General features: G+C 46.0%; 2 protein-coding genes across 2 annotated transcripts in view; both read left to right on the forward strand.

Moving 5' to 3' along the window:
• LOC108789543 (DEP domain-containing mTOR-interacting protein-like) overlaps window positions 1–4,220 on the forward strand; it is a 6,812-nt gene extending 2,592 nt beyond the window's left edge. The window contains exons 4-9 of the mRNA XM_018559588.1: window positions 937–1,115; window positions 1,198–1,389; window positions 2,464–2,580; window positions 3,163–3,233; window positions 3,693–3,797; window positions 4,095–4,220. Coding sequence (XP_018415090.1) covers window positions 937–1,115; window positions 1,198–1,389; window positions 2,464–2,580; window positions 3,163–3,233; window positions 3,693–3,797; window positions 4,095–4,220 — 790 coding nt within the window. The remainder of the gene's footprint in view (window positions 1–936; window positions 1,116–1,197; window positions 1,390–2,463; window positions 2,581–3,162; window positions 3,234–3,692; window positions 3,798–4,094) is intronic.
• Window positions 4,221–11,491: 7,271 nt separating this feature from the next.
• COL20A1 (collagen type XX alpha 1 chain) overlaps window positions 11,492–21,051 on the forward strand; it is a 73,005-nt gene continuing 63,445 nt past the window's right edge. The window contains exons 1-2 of the mRNA XM_018559602.1: window positions 11,492–11,575; window positions 15,300–15,367. Of these exons, the coding sequence (XP_018415104.1) occupies window positions 15,310–15,367 (58 nt within the window). The 5' untranslated portion in view covers window positions 11,492–11,575; window positions 15,300–15,309. The remainder of the gene's footprint in view (window positions 11,576–15,299; window positions 15,368–21,051) is intronic.

Here is a 21,051-nt window from a genome sequence, read left to right on the forward strand (position 1 = left end):
AAAAAAAAAAAAGTTAGTGTTTGCTTTTAGATGCACTTTAAATATTGTCAAAAATAAATACTTGGCGAGCTTGCACAGAAATTATTCAAAAAAAGAGCAGTCTGTCCCTGTCCCCCAGGACTGTATTATAATAAATATTCTCCGATGAGAAGCTTGCACATTGTATAAAGATCATTGTTTCCCTAGAAGATCTTCTTCTTGCGCTGTAGTAAGATATTTATTTCAGTCTCTGCTTGCAATCTGTACTTTACCTGTCAGTTGTTATGTGGTGTATCCGCCGAGTTGTCAGATTGTTGGTAATGATCTAATCCGGGATTGTTTATGGAGTTCTGGAGGAAGACGTCTCCTCTCCGTCTATGATGGATTATTTTCTCCCGTTAGACCTGTCAGATTGCTGCGATCACAATGAGGCGGCTTCTTCCTCCCACAAGAGACTGTTTAGAGCCATGTGGGTAATACCCGAAAGTCTGTCATTAACCCCTACACACCGCGGTCCTGGGTTTCTCCCAAAAACATGCCAAATCCTGCCAGCCAATAAGATGGCCCGTTATCAGATAGTCTGGGGACACACTGCAGCATTGACTGATGGCCACTGGGTGTCAATTGCTCGGACTATGAGTTGTCATATTGCAGCGTGTTACGGTGTGCCATGCACCTCAGTGTGTTACAGAAACTTCCGTCCTTCCTCCTTTCCGCCCACATTGGGTGCTACTAGGATTTAAGTTAAATTGGAAATTTGTTTTATTTTAATTCAGTTAATTGTTTGTTTTTAAATTTCGAAATGCTTTCTGAAGGGAGGGGGAGATTGTGGGGCGGGATGGCTCCTCTGGATGGCGATTGTGGGGTGGGACAGCTCCTGGGGGGGATGGGTGCGTGCCCCTTGACTTTTTTTTTTTTTTTTAAACATATTTTTTTTTGTGTGGCCTTTTTCCTTAGACTGGCAAGCCAGGAAGACTCCATTCTGCAGGTGCGGGAGGAGGGCTCGCAGCGGTACAGGAGGACATTTTTCGGCGCCCAGATGTTGGACTGGCTGGTCAAGAATGGTGAGGTGGCCTCAAGAGGGGACGGAGAGATGCTGTGCCGTGCCATGCTGGAATATGGGATCATTCAGCCAGGTATGTCCTAGTATGGAATTATGGCTGACCACGCATGGTGTTTGGTCTGCCCACTAAACTCACTGCCTTCTATCCTTTCCAGTGTCCGGCCACTATCACTTCTCGGACTCCGATCTTCTGTTCCAATTCTGTATTAATTTCCGCCGACGCAGGAAGCTGATTGAGGTCCTGAATGATCCCTCACAGTGTCGGGATCACAGGCAGGACTCCCCGGACAGCCCCTTCTGTCTGCGTAAACTCGGGTCCGAGCTCCCCCATGGCAGCTTTGTGTGCGGTAAGAGGAGACGAGTTGGCCGATACCCATATGGAAATCATACACTCCACGTATCCATTCTTATCACCTTCTGGTAATACTTCATTGTGACCAGCAGGGGGCAGCAGAGTCCTTTTCATTTTCCTGTGCACTGACATTAATCATCTCCAGCATGTACAGAGGCGTTAATGGAAGCTGCATAACATCACCTCATTTCAGCTTATTTAACGTATGCGTCCCTCATGCCTCTGCTTGCGATCCTATATGTGAACATAGGAGCTAGCAAAAAAAGATTTTAACGCTAAAATCTGCCTATCCCGGTCTTGTACAGGCTCCCTTCCTGGATTAAATGTCTTCCTCCTGATGTCACTGCACATTGTGAGCTTCTTACAATGTGCATCAGAAGCTGCAGCAAGTTGGGTAGAGCCCGCCTCATTTCCTGGCTGGAGAACATCCAGCATCATCTAGCACTTTCTTCCCCAGCTAGGCTGCCCCTGACCCGCCCCTTTCATCCAATGGATTTCATTTGGTTCAATCATGAAGGCTTGGCATCACATGGAGCGAAGAACCTGGCCCCGCCCTCTGCCTGCTTCTCAGCAAAGCTCTATGCCGGTCACACAAGGCAGCTCAGGGGTCTGCTCTGCTGGTCATGTGATCTCAACGGTTCCCCTTCTCCTGCCCTGGCATTGTCTCATGACCCGGTGAAAGGGGGGTGAAACTGGGTCATTCTCGAAATGAATGTTTTGGATATAGTAGGTAAAGGTTAATATTTTTGCTGGCTGTACCCCTTTTGGGGGAGATATCCCTCCACTTCCTGCCCCAGAGGCTCATCAGGAAATAAGAGCTAAGGTGGGGCTCGTTGTCACCGGGTCCCTTTTGGATGAGTTCCTTTCAACCCTTGTATAGGTGGCCGCTCCAAAGTTTTGGTTTTCCTGTCAGTTTCTGTCTTGATAACTGTGGTCACCAGGAGCAAGAGGGTGAATCTCCCCAGCTGGGGCACAGACCTGTTCCCTACCCAAATGTTTGACTTTACATATGCTGAAATGCCTCCAGATTATGACCAGTGTTCTTTTCATTCTTTTTGTTCTATTTCAGCGGGTGAGCCGAAGCCTGCCCCTCAGCCCTTAAAAAGGAGCTGTTCGTCAGGCCTGTGGTCCCCGGTCACTTATTGCCACTTCTCGGCCAACAAACCCACCATGGCACTCCCTTCAGGTGAGGCAGCAGTTAGAATTGCGGGTCACAGTGGTGGTCTTAACTCCGAAATGTCTGAAGCTCCCTGGGGACCTGAAGTAGAGTCGAGGACTTTGTGGGGGTTATATGAAAATTGTATCTGAAGACCCTATGGGGAGGGACAAGACCGTACTAATAAACAGAGGATACATGTAAAGCTGATTTATAAAAAAGTTGTTCTGTATTCCTCTATTGTAACAAACATCTAGTGTAAGAACACAAACTTGTCTTTAGATAAGCTTCCTGTACTCCCTTCTCAGCAGGACTGAATGGGATTGGAAGCCAGTGAGTGGACAGTGGTGCCAAAAACTTGGCATGTGCCAGGAGCAGAGTGACGACCCTCAAACATTGTGCTGGCTCTTTCATTACCCAAGCTGCTTATATGCAGTGCATCAGGGTGAGGGCATGGCGCTTGATATGGTGCTCCTGGAGCACAAGCCCGGCCACAACGGAATACAAAATGGTCCATGTTCCTGTATCTAGCTGTTTGCCTGGATTTGTATTGAACAGAATGTGATGGGATGTATGACGCACATAAGTAACCATGTCTTCTGTGTCTGATAGTGCTGAAGGTGCCGGTGACTGTGGAGGAGCTGTTGGCACCCGGAGCGCCGTATATTAGGAAGACGCTTAATGTAAGCGGCTGGGGTGGATACCTATTCTGTATATTGTCAGGAATTACTTTATATGCATGCTTGTCAAGTCACTGACAGGTCCTCTTTAATTACCTCCTTTTTTATATCATATGTATCCATCAGTCATAGAACTTTATTGTTAAAGGAGAACTATGGGGTCAGTGTTTTTCCCCATAGTTCTCCTTAGGGTAACGGGAGGACACAAACTAGCGTCCTCCCGTTACGGGGAGAGGGGAATCCAGCCCCTCCCCCTGTCACGGCAGAGAGCCGTGACAGGATCGAGAGGTGAGGGAACCCGGTATGTTTTCACTCACCTCCCGATCTACTGAGCCGACCTGTGACAGTCTCATTGTCACAGGTTGGCTTAGAACTATGAGGTGAGTGGAAATCACTCATCTCATAGTTCTCCTTTTAATTGGTGATGGATCCTTTTTAACGCTTCTGCTTTCCTTACTCCAGATCGTTGGTGATGACGTCGGCTGGGGTTTCGTAGTTCGTGGAGCGGGTCCATGTCACGTCCAGGCGGTCGATCCTGGAGGACCGGCCGCTGCTGCTGGCATGAAGGTACCGTAACCGTTCTCCGTAGTCTTTGCTGTTCCCCTGTAGGGTATTTAGCTGTATAATAATACCCTGTTTTAGGTTGGTGTATGATGGGGCCCTCTGTTGTGGTTCAGGTTGATATGAAGATGGCCTCTGATGATCAGGTTAATGTATGATAATGCCCTCTGTTCTTGAGGTTGGTTTTTGATGGTGCTCTCTGTTATGGTTCGGGTTGGTGTATGAGCGCCTCTGTTCTCCAGGTTAATGTATGATGATGCACTCTGTTCTTGAGGTTGGTTTTTGATGGTGCTCTCTGTTCAGATTCGCCAGTTTATCCGATCGGTTAATGGGATCAACTGCCTTAACCTGCAATACCAGACCATCTACAAGCACATCGTGGCCGGTCCGCGCTTGCTCATCCTTGAGATTCTGGAGCCCATCGACTGACTTGACGGCTTCTAGTGGCCAATATCTCTTAATGTGCCTTTAAATGTTCTGTTTTTTTTTCTTTTTATCTGGAGTTTATCAAATGGTGGAAATAAAAAAATGTTTTCTGTATGATGTGATGTCATTCCATTCAGCATGGGCCTTCCTTGAGTCCAAACCTTCGTTCTCCATAGGCACCAAGTCCTGCTTTTTCGATGGTGGGCAACCGTAGGTCTAAATCTAAGAGCCCATCGGTCAGCGACCACTGAGAATAGAACAGTTGTAGACGAAGCGGTTCCTGGTCACATGGTTGTCCACATCTCAGGTCAACTGCCTGGAACATAGTTTTGGTTTCAGAGCCGGCATATATAGCCAGAGAATATGGCTGCCGCTAGGGGTGTCCCGATAACATATATTTTTTAATTTTAAAGCCAAGTACAGGAACTTTCCCATACCTATTACCAATACTTTTTCTTAAAGGGACATGTGACATTTTTTCTAAAACAATACAGACAAATGATTTTTGGGCAGTTTCTCACCAGGCTGCGTACAGATCTTCAGGGTTGCATTTGCATCTCACCAGGGCAGTGTACAGATCTCACCAGGCTGCGCAGAGTCCTTACCAGGGCTGCCTTTGCGTCTCACCGGCAAAGTGTACAGATGTGCTCAGGCTGCATGTGGGGCTCTGCAGATGGGCACAGAGCGGAACAATTTAGTATTGCCAATACTAAAAGGCCGATACCAGCCCTTTAAATGTTTAAACCGGATCGGCTGCTGAAGTCCGGCGCTTGTGGGGACCTCAACAGCCTGCTGAGGACCTGGTGGTAGCTGTCCTTGGCAGTGCCTGTCCGGTCAGATATCTCCTTCTCCTCCTTCCTGGCGCAGGCACAGCCCAGGACAGCCCTACACTGAACAAACAGCCCCGGAGACGGCAGGAAACCAGCGCTCGATTGTTCAGCTCTGTGCCCAAGTACTCCTGAAAATGCCTAGTATCGTTACTGATACCAGTATCGGGACATCTCTACCTGCCACCATGTACACAATAAAAATTCTAGTCCACATTTAATTTTTGTAGATGTATAACCCTGCTGCCTCTGCTATTATGGTCAATATTTTTTTATTTTATTTTTTTATTGGTGGGCTTTATTAAGGAACAGAAAAGTAAAGGGGAGCTCATAGATGGTGACTCAACCCAATAGTGGCTCCAGTTAAAGGTGGAAGTGGTCTGGTCTCTTGTGTTCTGGGGAACCTCAAAGCTATCTTTATGGACTACAGAACACCTCCCCATATGTCCTAACACACTACTATTCTAGGGTGAATATGCCTTTCCTTTATTTATAGTTAGATTATCTATCTCAGAGGGAGGGAGGTGTGTGTATAGAATTATAATCTCCTAATAGCAACAGGCAATGGGGGCTTATGTATAGTGAGTGATAACATGAAGCCCATGTATTCTCCAAGGTGCATACCTTCTGGCTTCAGTTCAGTCCAGTCACACCCACACATCAATGATATGCAGTAGGCGGGGGACAAAAAGATGTTGCATTTTGTGCATTGACCCCTTCCCCCCCACCCCCCGTGCACGAAACCGAGCGGATGGCTGGGTGGTCACGGAATCGCACACCACCGCTGATCGTACCGTCAGTGCCATCATTTTCTAATGGCACCCCAGTCGTGCCAGGCAGATTGCGTGTTTTCCTACTGCTATACCGCCCGGCGATCCCACTGCGTGGTGCATGTCGTGAAAATAGGTACATCTACCTTTTTTTTTTTTCCCCCCAGCGATAGCCACGCAGATGTGACCCCATAGATGCGGATGCAACCGCACACGATCGCACGTCCTGGACTCCCCCAGTCTGCACCAACCCTAAAGTGTAAGTTCACTTTCCCAAGTAATTTGGGAAAATGGAATTATCCGCACAAATCTCCCTCCCACTATACTTACCTTTCGGCGACCGGTCCTTCCCATCCACCAGTATGAGTGTACTATCTGTACCTGTTCCATGTATTCTGAATGTCGCTCGCAAATTGCAAGCACTCATTGGTCAACGCGGTCACCTGACGGCACTGACCAATGAGAAGCGCTTCTTAGCACTACTAAATACGGTTTTGGTTCAAATTATAATTTTTTTGTATCAGGACAAGTTTCACTTTATTTTCTTCAGTATCACAAATAAACCTTTTCCTAAACCAGGCCGACTCTCTCCCCCCGGCTCCGGGTGAGCCGCCTCCTCCTCCGGACCGCTCCGTGGGTGAATGTCTCATTGAACGGTCAGAGAGGTTTCGGTGGAACTGCTGTTCACAAACATTTTATAAATGATCGTTTGGTCGGGCGCAGTGCCGTCTGAAAACTCTGCTCGCTTGGTGAGAGATTTCTCTACCCACGCATCCTCCCCCGGAACATCGGGGAAAGGTCTGAGAGAGGCAGGGGAAGGTTTGCGTCAACTTTTCAAACTTTTTAATATATTGTACTTATTTTTATTTTCCCTGTAATTTGTGTTTCTGTTTGTGGCTGTGTGAAATTAAAGGGGAGCTCCACTCAGCTGGTAAGACACGAATGGTTCACCTGCCAAGGGTGGGGCTATAGTGTTTAGCCAAGTCCCCCCCCCCCCACTGGTATAACGGTCACTTTTTTTGGTGCCACTGACCGCCCCACTTCCTATTTACTATTCCTACAGACTACCTCTGCCACCCTGAGCTCTCTCTTCCCTATGAGTGGCTTTAGGCTCCGCCCACTAACACCCATTAGCTTGCAGAATAATGACCCCTTACAACATATTAAAGATCTAATGCCGGTTATTTCGATTGGCTGTACTTCTTTGTCTTTGTTTCATTGGACTCTACACACCAGCTGAAATTGCAAATCAAGCCTATGGTGTATCTACCCACATCACCTGCTGAAACAGGAAAGGAACAGACCACGGGTGACTGGCACGGCAGCTCTAACAGTGCCGTATTTCAAGGGGGGGTTGGATGGGGAAAGATGTGTAGCAACCCAAGATCAGGCAGAATTCAGGCACGTCAGGAAGCAGGGCTGTGTCCAATGTAGGAACAGAGAAATAAGTCTTTGTGGTGTAATAAATAACACCAAGCACTGACTATACAAATAATAATAGTAATACAAAAAAATAATAATATAAGTAATAATAAAGACAGACCAGACCAGACCAGACCAGACCGACAGACACCATTATAAATGCACAAAACAGCTGCAGTAGCTAATCCCAAAACAAGTTCTGATTGGTTGCAGCAGACATAGACACTGATAAATGCGCCCAGTTACATTCGCCACATTCTCTTCTCCACCCCATCAGAAGTCTGAAAGTTGTAAATGAAATATTCACTGAGCATCTCATAAGATTCACCAGTTGTATATCACCCCACTTCCTGTTTAAGAAATCCTGACAACATGCTGTTGCTGCGATTGTGATCCCCTGACTTGTAGTGATAACCAATTACAGCTCCTCAAAGCTGTACACAGCCAGCCAATGAACATCCGGGGTTTACTTGTCCTCCTCTGTTGGAGCTCAGAGGTGTTGGTCATTCTCTCTTTAGTAATGGCTCCCTGCAGGGGAGGTGGGGAGGTACTGCACGCAGGAAGTGTTTCTTCTATTTGATGTCAAAGGCGTAGTAAATATTTTAAAGGTAATGCGTTATTTTATCGGTCAGGGATGAGTAAAATTTTTTCTCCATAAATTCCAGTTAAAATTAGGAGATTTCCTGATTTGGGTGAAATGCATTCAATCAATGAAGGAGGTTTTAGAAGGGTGCAATGTGCTTTAAATAACCCCTTGGGGTTCAGGAAGCATTTATCAACGATGTGGGACCTGTTTCTGGTTCTACAACAAAGGCCCCCTTGTTGTTTTCTAAGGAAAGAGGACAAAAAAAATAACAGTAAAATAAAAGATTCAACATAAATATTCATCAGATACACAAAACAAACAAAGAGAGAAAATAAAAATAAAAACATTAAACAAAATAAACCCCCCTCCCCTACATCAATTCAAATAAAAATGATTCACCCCCCTCCCCCATTGCAAATCAGGTTTCTTGGCAAAATGTACATATTTTAATATTTTCAGCTTTTTGTAATGAACAAATCACACAAAAACAAGTAAAATAGCTGAACACAATGGGGGGAAGTTATCAAAACTGGAGCAGTTGCCTATGGCAACCAATCAGCTTCTCTCTTCAGTTTGTTCACTTAAGGTTTGAAAATGAAAAATGGATGCTGATTGGTGGCCGTGCACAGCTGCTCCAGATGTTTTCTGCTCCAGTTTTGATAAATTCCCCTCCAATGTGGTTCCCCAAATTCAACTGACAATACAACTTTTAATGACTTCTGCAGTCTTAAGCTGCCCATACACCTTCCGACCATCGCACGACTTTTGTCTTGCGATGGTCATAAGCTTATTAAAAGCTCGTACGATCTGCCCATCGTGGACAGGCAGATCGTACTTGCGATCATCGCAAGCCCACCCCCCCTGATGGACGGGCTACCGATGACTGCAACGAGGGGCGGGCTTCCGATGACTGCAAAAGGGCAGTGTGCGCGTACGCACACCGGCCGTTCGGCAGTTGTCGAACAAGCAGGCCACTTAGGCCCCGTTCACATGTAGCGACATACCTTTGCAGCGGCCAGGATAGCGCGACTTTCGAGGCGACGTTCCAGCGACGGTAGCGCGACCTTCTCCGTCGGGCTCCATAGAAAAAAAGCAAAATCCGGCGAAAAAAGGGTCCGGTAGAATCGACTTGCGACTGCGACGCGCGACATGGAGCTAAGACAGCTCCATTGACTATCATTAGCCGGCGACTTCTCGCGATATCGCGTGGCAAAAATGCGCGATATCGCGGCGGAAATCGCTACATGTGAACGGGGCCTAACCTGTCGAGAATCGTACGGGTTTTCAAGCCTGCTTGTTCGACGGAAGACCTGCGACCGTACAGTAGAAACGGTCGCACGCCTTCCATACACTGCACGATTATCGTACGATCGTGGGATTTCCCGCCATTCTCGGATGAGAATCGTGCGGTGTATGTGCACCTTCAGAATGAACCAACTCCCTGAATAGAATCCCTCACAGGAGCACACATCTGCAGGACAGGTCTTGTCTCAAGCACACCTGCTGCAAGTAATCAAAGCTGCATTAGCTGCACCTGGTGTGCCGGAGCTAGTACACATGAAATACCAGAACTGGCTCGGGGGTTTGTTGAGCGTCAGGTTTGATTTGACTGGGACCCCATAGAAAATCTCTGGTGGGATTTGAAGAAGGAGGTTACAGGATGCCAACGCAAGAATATTAGTGAACTGGAGGCCATTGATCATGCGGAACGGGCCAAGATACCTCAGAAGCTGGTGTCTGTCTACGCATTTGGTTTCCAGCAGGTGATGGCAGCAGACGGAGGTTCTACTAAGTACTAAGGACTCTTGCCATCAGGGGGCCGAATCATTCTGGGACTGCAGAAGTCTTTAAAAGTTGTATTTTCAGTTGAATTTGGGGAAACTACAGGAAACATTTGTTGTGTTGACCTATTTCAATTGTTTTTGTTTAATTTGTTTATTGCAAAGAGCGGAAAGTCTGTAAATTGTGCCAATAAAGATGATTTGCAATGGGGGGATCAAGCATTTTTTTTACAGCTGTATAGTGGTGAAATCAAATCATTTCACTCATCCCTAAACCATAACACTCATCTGTGTATTTTCTATATCTATAGTACTGATATAGAAATATGAAGGATGGGGGATGGGGTGGACTTCCTTCAAGACTCTGACTGATGTGGTTTTGGGATACAAAATGTTGAATTCACAGACATCACAAAACTCAGCTGCAGAAAACAAGACCGCCGATGTCCCTCAATGGCGGGCCGATGTCACTCAATGGCGGGCCGATGTCACTCAATGACGGGCCGATGTCACCCAATGACGGGCCGATGAAAGTGGGATGAGGGTTGTTTGTTTTCGGTTTGTAGAATTATCTCCTTTGTGTTGTAGAATTTTCTACATGACGGAGAATTAAAAAAAAAAAGACAAAACACAAAAGAACTTCCCCTCGCAGAGGACCGAACTCTACAACCCTCCTGTCTGGATCACATGGTATCATCGTCAGGAAGTCGTTCTTTAGGCAATATTACATATCAGGAATATTAAACACTGATGACTCCCAAAAAAGGAATTGTGTGAGAAAAACATGAAATGTGTAAAAAAGTCATAGATACTAACCCAAAATTATTACATAATGACCAAGTACTAAGTGTTAGTGACCCAAAAAAATAACAGGTAAATCACAAAAAGTTCTAGAAACTTACCCAAAAAGTAAGGCCCCCTTCACACCTTAGCTGTTTGTCGCGTGTAAATCAGTGCGACAAACAGCTCAAAACTAGGAATCCCATTCACGTCTATGACCAAAGAGCACACGTCAGCGTTTTGTCGCAAGCATAAGATACGCCTGTCGCATGAAAGACTACATGAGCTTTTTTGGGGGGCTGATTACAGCGCGTTTTGTCCCATAGACTCCATAGGAAAGGATTGGAATGTTGCGATTATTTGCATGTGTATTACGCGCGTTTTGTTCATTGAGATGATCGGGCCAAAATCTACTCACAAAAACACACGACTTAATATACGCGCGCACAAAATGCTAAAAAAAATGGTGTGAATCCAGCCTTGGAGATAATGACCCAAAACATTTTGAGTTGTCACCAGAACAGGCATAGAGGGGAAATCTTCTAATGGGGGACACTTGCTCCTGGGATACTTGTCTAAGAGGGGGACACCCCTGGAGTTGGCTCCTTGCTTCTATATTTTATGTGCTCAGCAGTGAGGAAAGAGAACCCGTCCAGGAGGGGTGACACCATCCAGTGGCCTTGTGACAGTCGCAGCAGTTGGACAACACTGCCAATTCTGATGCCGAGATCGTTGAAGAGATAAAAGCCGGCACGTGGATAGATTTTCCAGCAGCTACAGGAAGTGAAACATTAATCAGGGGTGAAGATCTATCTTCCATTGATCTATCTATCTATCTATCTATCTATCTATCTATCTATCTATCTATCTATCTATCTATCTATCTATCTATCTATCCCTCTATCCCTCTATCTATCTATCTATCTATCTATCTATCTATCTATCTATCTATCTATCTATCTATCTATCTATCTATCTATGATCTATTTCTCGTCAGCTATATCTATCTGTATATTATCACCGTGCAATGTCCCATACGTTGCATCTCTCTGGGTGTGTGTCAGTGTGATGAGCTCCAGGGTTTGGCAGTGGGAGGTGTCCAGATGAAACCTCTAATGTGTCTCTTCTCCCCTCTATAGACACAGCCGGGACCCTCATCAGATCATGGAGTGATTGGGACGGCCGGGACACGGTGAGTCCCCCTCTGTACACTTTACCTGACTTTCCACTGACTCCTCGTAGATAGAATTCTGCAGATGTGAAGGTGGTTCAGGTGTCCAATCATCTGGGTGTTAGTGGGATGTGAGTAATCATTCCAGACCCCGGACGCTGACTGTTACCCCCCAATAGTTTCATATGTCCCCCTATAGAGCATTAGTGTGAAGCTTTCCAATCTTTTGTGTGACATGAAAACTTTTTTTTTAAGGATTCCGAGACATTTTAAACATTGGACGCTAAATAAAGGGCATTAGGTACTGTATAATGGGTGTTAGGTACTGTATAAAGGGCATTGGGTACTGTATAAAGGGTGTTGGGTGCTATATAAAGGGCATTGGGTACTGTATAAAGGGCATTGGGTACTGTATAAAGGGTGTTGGGTGCTATATAAAGGGCATTGGGTACTGTATAAAGGGTGTTGGGTACTGTATAAAGGGTGTTGGGTACTGTATAAAGGGTGTTGGGTACTGTATAAAGGGTGTTAGGTACTGTATAAAGGGTGTTGGGTACTGTATAAAGGGCTTTGGGTACTGTATAAAGGGCATTGGGTGCTGTATAAAGGGCTTTGGGTACTGTATAAAGGGCGTTGGGTACTGTATAAAGGGTGTTGGGTACTGTATAAAGGGTGTTAGGTACTGTATAAAGGGTGTTGGGTACTGTATAAAGGGTGTTAGGTACTGTATAAAGGGTGTTGGGTACTGTATAAAGGGTGTTAGGTACTGTATAAAGGGTGTTGGGTACTGTATAAAGGGTGTTAGGTACTGTATAAAGGGTGTTGGGTACTGTATAAAGGGTGTTAGGTACTGTATAAAGGGTGTTGGGTACTGTATAAAGGGTGTTAGGTACTGTATAAAGGGTGTTGGGTACTGTATAAAGGGTGTTAGGTACTGTATAAAGGGTGTTGGGTACTGTATAAAGGGTGTTAGGTACTGTATAAAGGGTGTTGGGTACTGTATAAAGGGTGTTAGGTACTGTATAAAGGGTGTTGGGTACTGTATAAAGGGTGTTAGGTACTGTATAAAGGGTGTTGGGTACTGTATAAAGGGTGTTAGGTACTGTATAAAGGGTGTTGGGTACTGTATAAAGGGTGTTAGGTACTGTATAAAGGGTGTTGGGTACTGTATAAAGGGTGTTAGGTACTGTATAAAGGGTGTTGGGTACTGTATAAAGGGTGTTAGGTACTGTATAAAGGGTGTTGGGTACTGTATAAAGGGTGTTAGGTACTGTATAAAGGGTGTTGGGTACTGTATAAAGGGTGTTAGGTACTGTATAAAGGGTGTTGGGTACTGTATAAAGGGTGTTAGGTACTGTATAAAGGGTGTTGGGTACTGTATAAAGGGTGTTAGGTACTGTATAAAGGGTGTTGGGTACTGTATAAAGGGTGTTAGGTACTGTATAAAGGGTGTTGGGTACTGTATAAAGGGTGTTAGGTACTGTATAAAGGGTGTTGGGTACTGTATAAAGGGTGTTAGGTACTGTATAAAGGGTGTTGGGTACTGTATAAAGGGTGTTAGGTACTGTATAAAGGGTGTTGGGTACTGTATAAAGGGTGTTAGGTACTGTATAAAGGGTGTTGGGTACTGTATAAAGGGTGTTAGGTACTGTATAAAGGGTGTTGGGTACTGTATAAAGGGTGTTAGGTACTGTATAAAGGGTGTTGGGTACTGTATAAAGGGTGTTAGGTACTGTATAAAGGGTGTTGGGTACTGTATAAAGGGTGTTAGGTACTGTATAAAGGGTGTTGGGTACTGTATAAAGGGTGTTAGGTACTGTATAAAGGGTGTTGGGTACTGTATAAAGGGTGTTAGGTACTGTATAAAGGGTGTTGGGTACTGTATAAAGGGTGTTAGGTACTGTATAAAGGGTGTTGGGTACTGTATAAAGGGTGTTAGGTACTGTATAAAGGGTGTTGGGTACTGTATAAAGGGTGTTAGGTACTGTATAAAGGGTGTTGGGTACTGTATAAAGGGTGTTAGGTACTGTATAAAGGGTGTTGGGTACTGTATAAAGGGTGTTAGGTACTGTATAAAGGGTGTTGGGTACTGTATAAAGGGTGTTAGGTACTGTATAAAGGGTGTTGGGTACTGTATAAAGGGCATTGGGTGCTGTATAAAGGGCATTGGGTACTGTATAATGGGTGTTGAGTGCTGTATAAAGGGCTTTGGGTACTGTATGAAGGGTGTTGGGTACTGTATAAAGGGCTTTGGGTACTGTATAAAGGGTGTTGGGTACTCTATAAAGGGCATTGGGTACTGTATAAAGGGTGTTGGGTACTGTATAAAGGGCATTAGGTACTGTATAAAGGGTTTTGGGTACAGTGTAAAGGGCATTGGGTACTGTATAAAGGGTGTTGGGTACTGTGTAAAGGGCATTGGGTACTGTATAAAGGGTGTTGGGTACTGTATAAAGGGTTTTGGGTACTGTATAAAGGGTGTTGGGTACTGTATAAAGGGTGTTGGGTACTGTATAAAGGGTGTTGGGTACTGTGTAAAGGGCATTGGGTACTGTATAAAGGGCATTGGGTACTGTATAAAGGGTGTTGGGTACTGTGTAAAGGGCATTGGGTACTGTATAAAGGGCATTGGGTGCTATATAAAGGGTGTTTGGTGCTATGTATAGGATATTGGGCGCTATGTAAACACACGGGGAGACGTGAGCGGTAGATAAATGGGCCAGTTTAATAAAGGGAATCTTCTCACAATGAATTGTATATTCTCTTCCATCCCCCCCCCCACCTCCCGACTCCTGTCTGGGGGGACTACAAGTCCCAGTGTAGCACTGAGCCTTGACGTTCCAGCACAGCCGGAGAGCTCCGGGCAGGTTCGTGATCATGAGTGCAGAATAACGTTCCCAGATTGTTATCGGTCATGTGATCTGAGGGCTGTGCCCCGCCCCCACACCTGCACGCTATCACCGATGCATTGAGATTCCCTCATGGAAGTGTAGACACATCATCCTCTTCCAGACACAGGATTTAAAGCATTAACCCTTTCTTTCATCCCATGTCATGGCTGCCATTGCCCATCTCCTCCTGAAAGCGCTGATCCTGTGTCACTGCCTTGGGACAAGCATGCGGCCAGTGAAGTCAGGACCTCTTATATGCTTCCAGGACCTGTACATTCATGGCGTGTATGGCTTCAGTACTGTCCTGTACAGAGCACACGGCAGATAAAGCTGGGGTTTGCAATCGCCATGCTTGCCCCTTGATCAACGATGGCATTGAAGCCGCTGGAGGAGGAGTTTGGCGGTTGGCACCCATTTTAAACTGAACTCCTCCAATTAATGAAAATCTAGTTTAGAATGGAGTGTTTGTTCCGTGGAAAGGTTGTCAGGAAGGGTGTAGAGGGCCCGGTGGGGTGGGGGGATCTGTCAGATGGGGATTGGAGTTCCTACCAGGTATACTGTAGGAAGGGGAGGACAGCTGTCAGATAGGGATGGGAGTCCAAGGGCGAATGTGCCCAGTAGGGATGCAGAGAACAGAAACAACCCGACAGGGGTACCCCCTCCCCTCCCCCCAGCATACAAAGGTAAAAATGGTTCTATTAAGATCCGTTGTATCCATTGATTGGACAGATCATCCCGACAAGTCAGATTGTAATAACGGTGAAATCAATGACATAGATGTTGTAGAAGTGATTTTTGGGGGGGTGTAGGCGGAGCTTGGCACCTTACCTGTCTCATTCCATGTCTTCTCACAGATCAGTCACCATGCAGCTCCTGTTCGCACTGATCATTATCCGGGCCGTCAGCAGTCTCCAGGCTTCAGGTAAGACGGGTCCCCCAACCAGACAATCCCCCCCCCCCCGCCCGCAGGCCTAGAACTTCCCCTTGTCAGAATCAGACGAGGGGATCTGTAGAGACATTGCACGCTTTTCCGCTTCCATGGAGCAGACAGAACTGTGTGTGCGAGACATTAAAGCTGAACTCCGGGCACAGGAACTTCCATTAAACATATTCCTCCATAGACACAAAGCATGCAGATCCAATGTGTGTGACCAAAATGCTTTTGCAATGCCAGATATTACCTTGTATGAGTAGCAGTGACATCATCATAGCCTGTGCAGAGAGCAGAGCTGTGGGAGGGGCCCAGAAGGCTCCACCCACTACAGATAACTAGAAGAGAGGGCGGAGACCAGACCGGTCACCCTGCACAAGGAGGGAGGATGGGGAGCAAGAGGTCTTATAAGTAAAAGTCATATTTCCTGGCAAAAGGAGCAATTAACCCTTTGAGTGCTGAAGAGCCTCACTGCAAGGTTACCTCAGAAACTTCCCCCAGAGTTCAGCGTTAAAAAATGGCCACCCCAGCCCTGCTGTGCGTCTACATCATTAAAGGGACATTGTATCATATTTTCAGTTTGAAAAGGGAATTCTCATGTAAATATTGACACGGCGATGTTACATTGTATAAATATAAACATAGATTCCCCACTAGAGCATGGGTGGGCAACTTCGGCCCTCCAGCTGTTGTCGAACTACAACTCCCATGAGGCATTGCAAAAGCCTGACAGTTACAGACATGACTCCCAGAGACAGAGGCATCATGGGATTTGTAGTTAAAGCTCAGCTGGAGGGCCCGAGTTGCCCAACGCTGCTCTACATGAAGCTGATCTCATATGTGCACGTTGCCTTTAAAGAGAACCGGTCATGATTGAGCTTATACAAGCATCTTTATGTTGTGTCTGAAATTTATTCTAATTGTGTAATTTAAATGAAGTGTTAAAAAAAAGTGTGTGTGTGTGTGTGTATATATATATATATATATCATTTTTTTTTATTTAATTAATTTTTTTAATTTTAGTTGGCATCTTTTATTAAAATAATCCCTGGTTATCCTGACATGAAATGTCTTCATCAGGCACTTCCTCTTGTAGGGTGACAACACTCTGTCCCTTTCTCCCAATGGGTCTACCTGTGTTGTCACCCTGTCGCATTGGCTTCACATTACACAGGCACGGTCCACTGTTGTCCACCATCAGGAAACCCTGAGAAAAGCCATCGCTTGAGTGTATGTAGACAGGACGTGGCTGCAAAGCGGCTGCAGGAGGTCAGCAGCACTGAGATGGAACAAACAATGAAATTAATGAAATTAATAATTTGTTGATTAAATGAGTTTTATTAAAAATAACATTTGGATAAGAGACTGGGTGCAATGTCATCCAGTTAGGGTGTTACATCTACTGTCAGTAACGTTTGATGTGACTTTATATTTGTAGTTTCCTTCTCATTATATTGTGGGGATTATCTGAGTGTCAGACAGATGGAGTTGTCACTCTGGTTGAGTGACGGTTGAGATAAGCCCAATTAGCCTAGGGGCGGCCACAGACGGGAAGAATGACAGGTAGGAAGTTATCTCCCGTCCCATCGTCACGTCCCACCTTGCCGGAGGTTGGATCCCTCCCCGAGCACAGGATTAGGCCCTCGTACCGGGAGACTCTCCAGCAGGCTGGCAGATCTCTCATTGGATGACGAGCACCGCTGACTACAAGAGCTGCTCCATGTATATCCCTGGCCCAGAATATCACAGGACACTGACGAAATCCAGAACATCACTTATAGATGACCATACACCTGACAGTCTGATTGTGCAATCTCTGTAGCTCTACCAACCACCCCGTGGTCCAGGAGCCCATGTGACTGGGTACAGATGGACTGGATAGTTTGGGAAAGGGCTTCAACTGCATTGTCTGCGTAGGAGATTGTATAGAGACTGCACAATACAATATAACTTCCTCCAGGTATATGGATAGTCGAAGTTCATATAAAACCAGATACAATGTTCCATTAAAAAAACAAAAGCACTATAAAAGTTACCATGAAAAAAAACAACACAAACCCCCCCTATACAAAAACAGATACAAAGTAACCAAAAAACAAAACAAAAGCAGCTTCAAGGTTGCACAAAAAAAACCCAAAACAAAAACAGATACAAAGTTCCATTAAAAAAAACAAACAAATACAAAGTGACATAAAAAATAAATAAATAAAATAGCTACAAAGTTCCCAAAAAACAAAACAAAGACTATAGAAGATACTTTATATAAAGAAGATTCATTTGTATACATTAAAACTTCAGCCTATCAGTCCGCAGCCACCTTTTGGGGCCCCCCTGTGGGTAAGATGTATTTTTGGGTTCCTTTAAGTATATTGATAGCAACAAAAAAATATAAACACAAATATCTCTGAAATGAACATAAAAGTAAAAATAGGTAGAAACTTACATAAAACAAAACCAGCTACAAAGTTGTTATGAATATATAAAACACACTTGCTATAGATAGTAGATAAATCCACTCACTTTAAAGTGTTTGTATCAAAAACGTCGTCACTTTGGTCTGAGAATTCTCGAGTCATCGCATCCAATGCATTGTGTATCGGACGCGAGGGGCCCGTGGGACAAACCATCACTGCGGAGGAGGAGACAAGCTAGAGGGAGCGCTATCACAGCCAGCCTGCTCCGAAGATTGGGTGAGTATCATTTTATTTTTGAACCTTAGAGAAAAATGAACAGGTTAACCCCTTGCAGTGCGGGGGGGGGGGGGGGGAGTTAGGGGGGTAGCCTCACTGCAAAGATTAAAAACATTTTTGCCCAGAGTTCTTCTTTAACCTAATAACAAAGACAATAGAACATAACTTTGTATATAAAGGATTAAACCGCTGACTTTCACGTGTGTATATCAAACATTTCACTTTAAACTTCAGTCTGTAGCTGCCTTCCCTTTGGGGGCCTCCTTGGATAAGGTGTATTTTAGGGTTCCTTCAAGTTTTGTTATAGCTACAAAGATAACATAAAAACAAAATCTATGAAGTTACATAAAAATTGCTACAAAGTTATATAAAAAAACAGCTACAAAAATATCTACAAAGTTGCGTAAAAAAAACAGCTACAAAGTTACATAAAACAAAATCAACTAAAAAGTTATATAAAGCTTCGGTCTCTGTCTGAAGCCCCCTTCCCTGTGCGCCCCCCCTTGGGTAAGGCCATAATAAGGCTCGTGGCCCCAAAACAGAAACGGTTCGTGGGGCGCAGTGGACGCGGTCGTGCGTACACCACGTTACAATGAATGAAGTTTGTTTTCTATTTTTGGCACCTCTCCGGAATCCTGTGTTTACTTCCTGTTCAATCATCCCCTGTGCCGCAATTAGACTCCCCCCTTCCTCTCCTTCCCCCCCGACCCGCCCTTTCTGCGAGCATTCTTGCGCCGCGTCTCCAGCAACAGGGGGCCGTGTGTCAGGAGAGGCCGGCGGGACCTGTGAATGTCACGCTGTGTCTGACCTCGGAGACGGGCTGAGCGCCCAGCTGCGGCACCGTGTGCGTCCGCTTGTGTCTTCCCATGAATCCCTTTATTGTCATGTGAAGACATTACCGTCCTTGTGCGTCCTTCGAGTGGATATCCATCTTCCCAGTCGGCGGACGCAGGGCGGAAATCCACTTATTAACCCCTTCACAAAGGACTTTGCGCCTTTGAGGCCAAGGGCATTCCTTTTGGGAGCCCTTTAAGTAAATGCGTCACATGCATGTTACATTTCAGTTTTTCTCAAATTAGAAGAATAACACTGTATGCCATAAAGGATGACAGCAGTGCTGGGCTTTCTTCAGAAAGCCCAGTGGTCTTAAGAGCACCCTGTAAAAACACAAAACGTGACTTTATTAACTTGTAAACTTTCAAAAAGAAATAAGTCACCCAAAAAAAAAAGACTTTTCTCCGCAGCGGCTGTTGGGAAAGGGGTAATTTTGGCAGAGCGGAATCCGGGGCTCTTTGAGGACAATGAATTCTGTCCGAGGGGGGGGGAGAAGTGGGGGGGATGGAGGAAAGGACAGAGACTATGCTTCAGGCCAATAATTCATAATGGGAGCTGTGACTATTCATACTTAGATGGAAGGCGGCGCGGTCCCAGCGCTCCAAGTCCCACGCATTGGGGCCTCTAAAAAACCTGTAACGAGGGGTGTACAAAATGGCGACCGCTGTGATGTCACTGCCTTTTCTAGATGAGGCAGACCGTGTTCTCTGGAGTATCTGTGATGTCATAGCTGTGGCAGTGGTGTCACCTCTCTAGTAAAGCGATAAGCTGTGATGATGGAACGTTGCTGTGGCTGCCTCCATTTGTGTGTGGGTGACAGGTGCTCTTTAAGGAGGTTGATATAGCGCACCTGAGCCCGGTGTGGCCCCAAGCACGGAAGGAATGGAGACACTCTGCACTGGAGTGATGCTCAGACGGTTTTCACGGCGCGTGCCGGGGGCGACAGAGAGATGCGGATTATCTTTACACTGTCTGAGGAGGTTTCTGCTCTGATGGAGCTGGAAGGATGAGAGGAGCGGACAGGAACGTCTTCTGACTCGAATTCCCTCCTAAGTGTTTTCCCGGCAAAGCTCTCTCCGGAAAGTTCCCAATCCATTTCTTTCTACCCCCCTCCATAAGACTGCCTGCCTTCTGCCCTCCATCCTACCCCACCCAGTCTATCTGCCCCATACTCTGGTCTTCCCTAGGCCTCTTTGTCCTATACCCTTATCAACCCCCCAGCCTCTAATTTCTCATCCTTCCATGTTCTACCCCCCAGGCTCTCTATCTCACCTTGCCTTGTTCAACCCCCTCCTGAGCCTCTCTCCCTCACTATAGTCTCCCCTGGACTATTTCCCTCACTATGGTCTCCCCAAGACTCTCTCCCTCACTATGGTCTCCCCAGACTCTCTCCCTCACTATGGTCTCCCCAAGACTCTCTCCCTCACTATGGTCTCCCCAAGACTCTCTCCCTCACTATAGTCTCCCCTGGACTATCTCCCTCACTATGGTCTCCCCAAGACTCTCTCCCTCACTATGGTCTCCCCCAGCCTCTCTCCCTCACTATAGTCTCCCCCAGCCTCTCTCCCTCACTATAGTCTCCCCCAGACTCTCTCCCTCACTATGGTCTCTTCCGGATTCTTTCTCTCACTTGGCCTCCCCCACACTCTTTCTTTCACTATGGTCTCCCCCAAGACTCTCTCCCTCACTATGGTCTCCCCTGGAGTCCCTCACTATGGTCTACCCAGACTCTCTCTCTCTCTCTATGGTCTCCCCAGCCTCTCCCCCTCACTATGGTCTCCCCAGCATCTCTCTCCCTCACTATAGTCTTCCCTGGACTATTTCCCTCACTATGGTCTTCCCAAGACTCTCTCCCTCACTATGGTCTGCCCAGACTCTCTCCCTCACTATGGTCTCCCTAAGACTCTCTCTCACTATGGTCTCACCCGGACACTCTCACTCACTATGATCTCCCCAAGACTCTCTCCCTCACTATGGTCTCCCCGGCCTCTCTCCCTCACTATGGTCTCCCCGGCCTTTCTCCCTCACTATGGTCTCCCCCAGACTCTCTGCCTCACTATGGTCTCCCCCAGACTCTCCCTCACTATGGTCTCACCCAGACACTCTCACTCACTATGATCTCCCCAGACTCTCTCCCTCACTATGGTCTCC

The sequence above is a fragment of the Nanorana parkeri genome, unplaced genomic scaffold, assembly GCF_000935625.1.
Source record: "Nanorana parkeri isolate BGI_ZX_2015 unplaced genomic scaffold, ASM93562v1 scaffold17, whole genome shotgun sequence".
In the NCBI taxonomy this organism is placed as follows: domain Eukaryota; kingdom Metazoa; phylum Chordata; class Amphibia; order Anura; family Dicroglossidae; genus Nanorana; species Nanorana parkeri.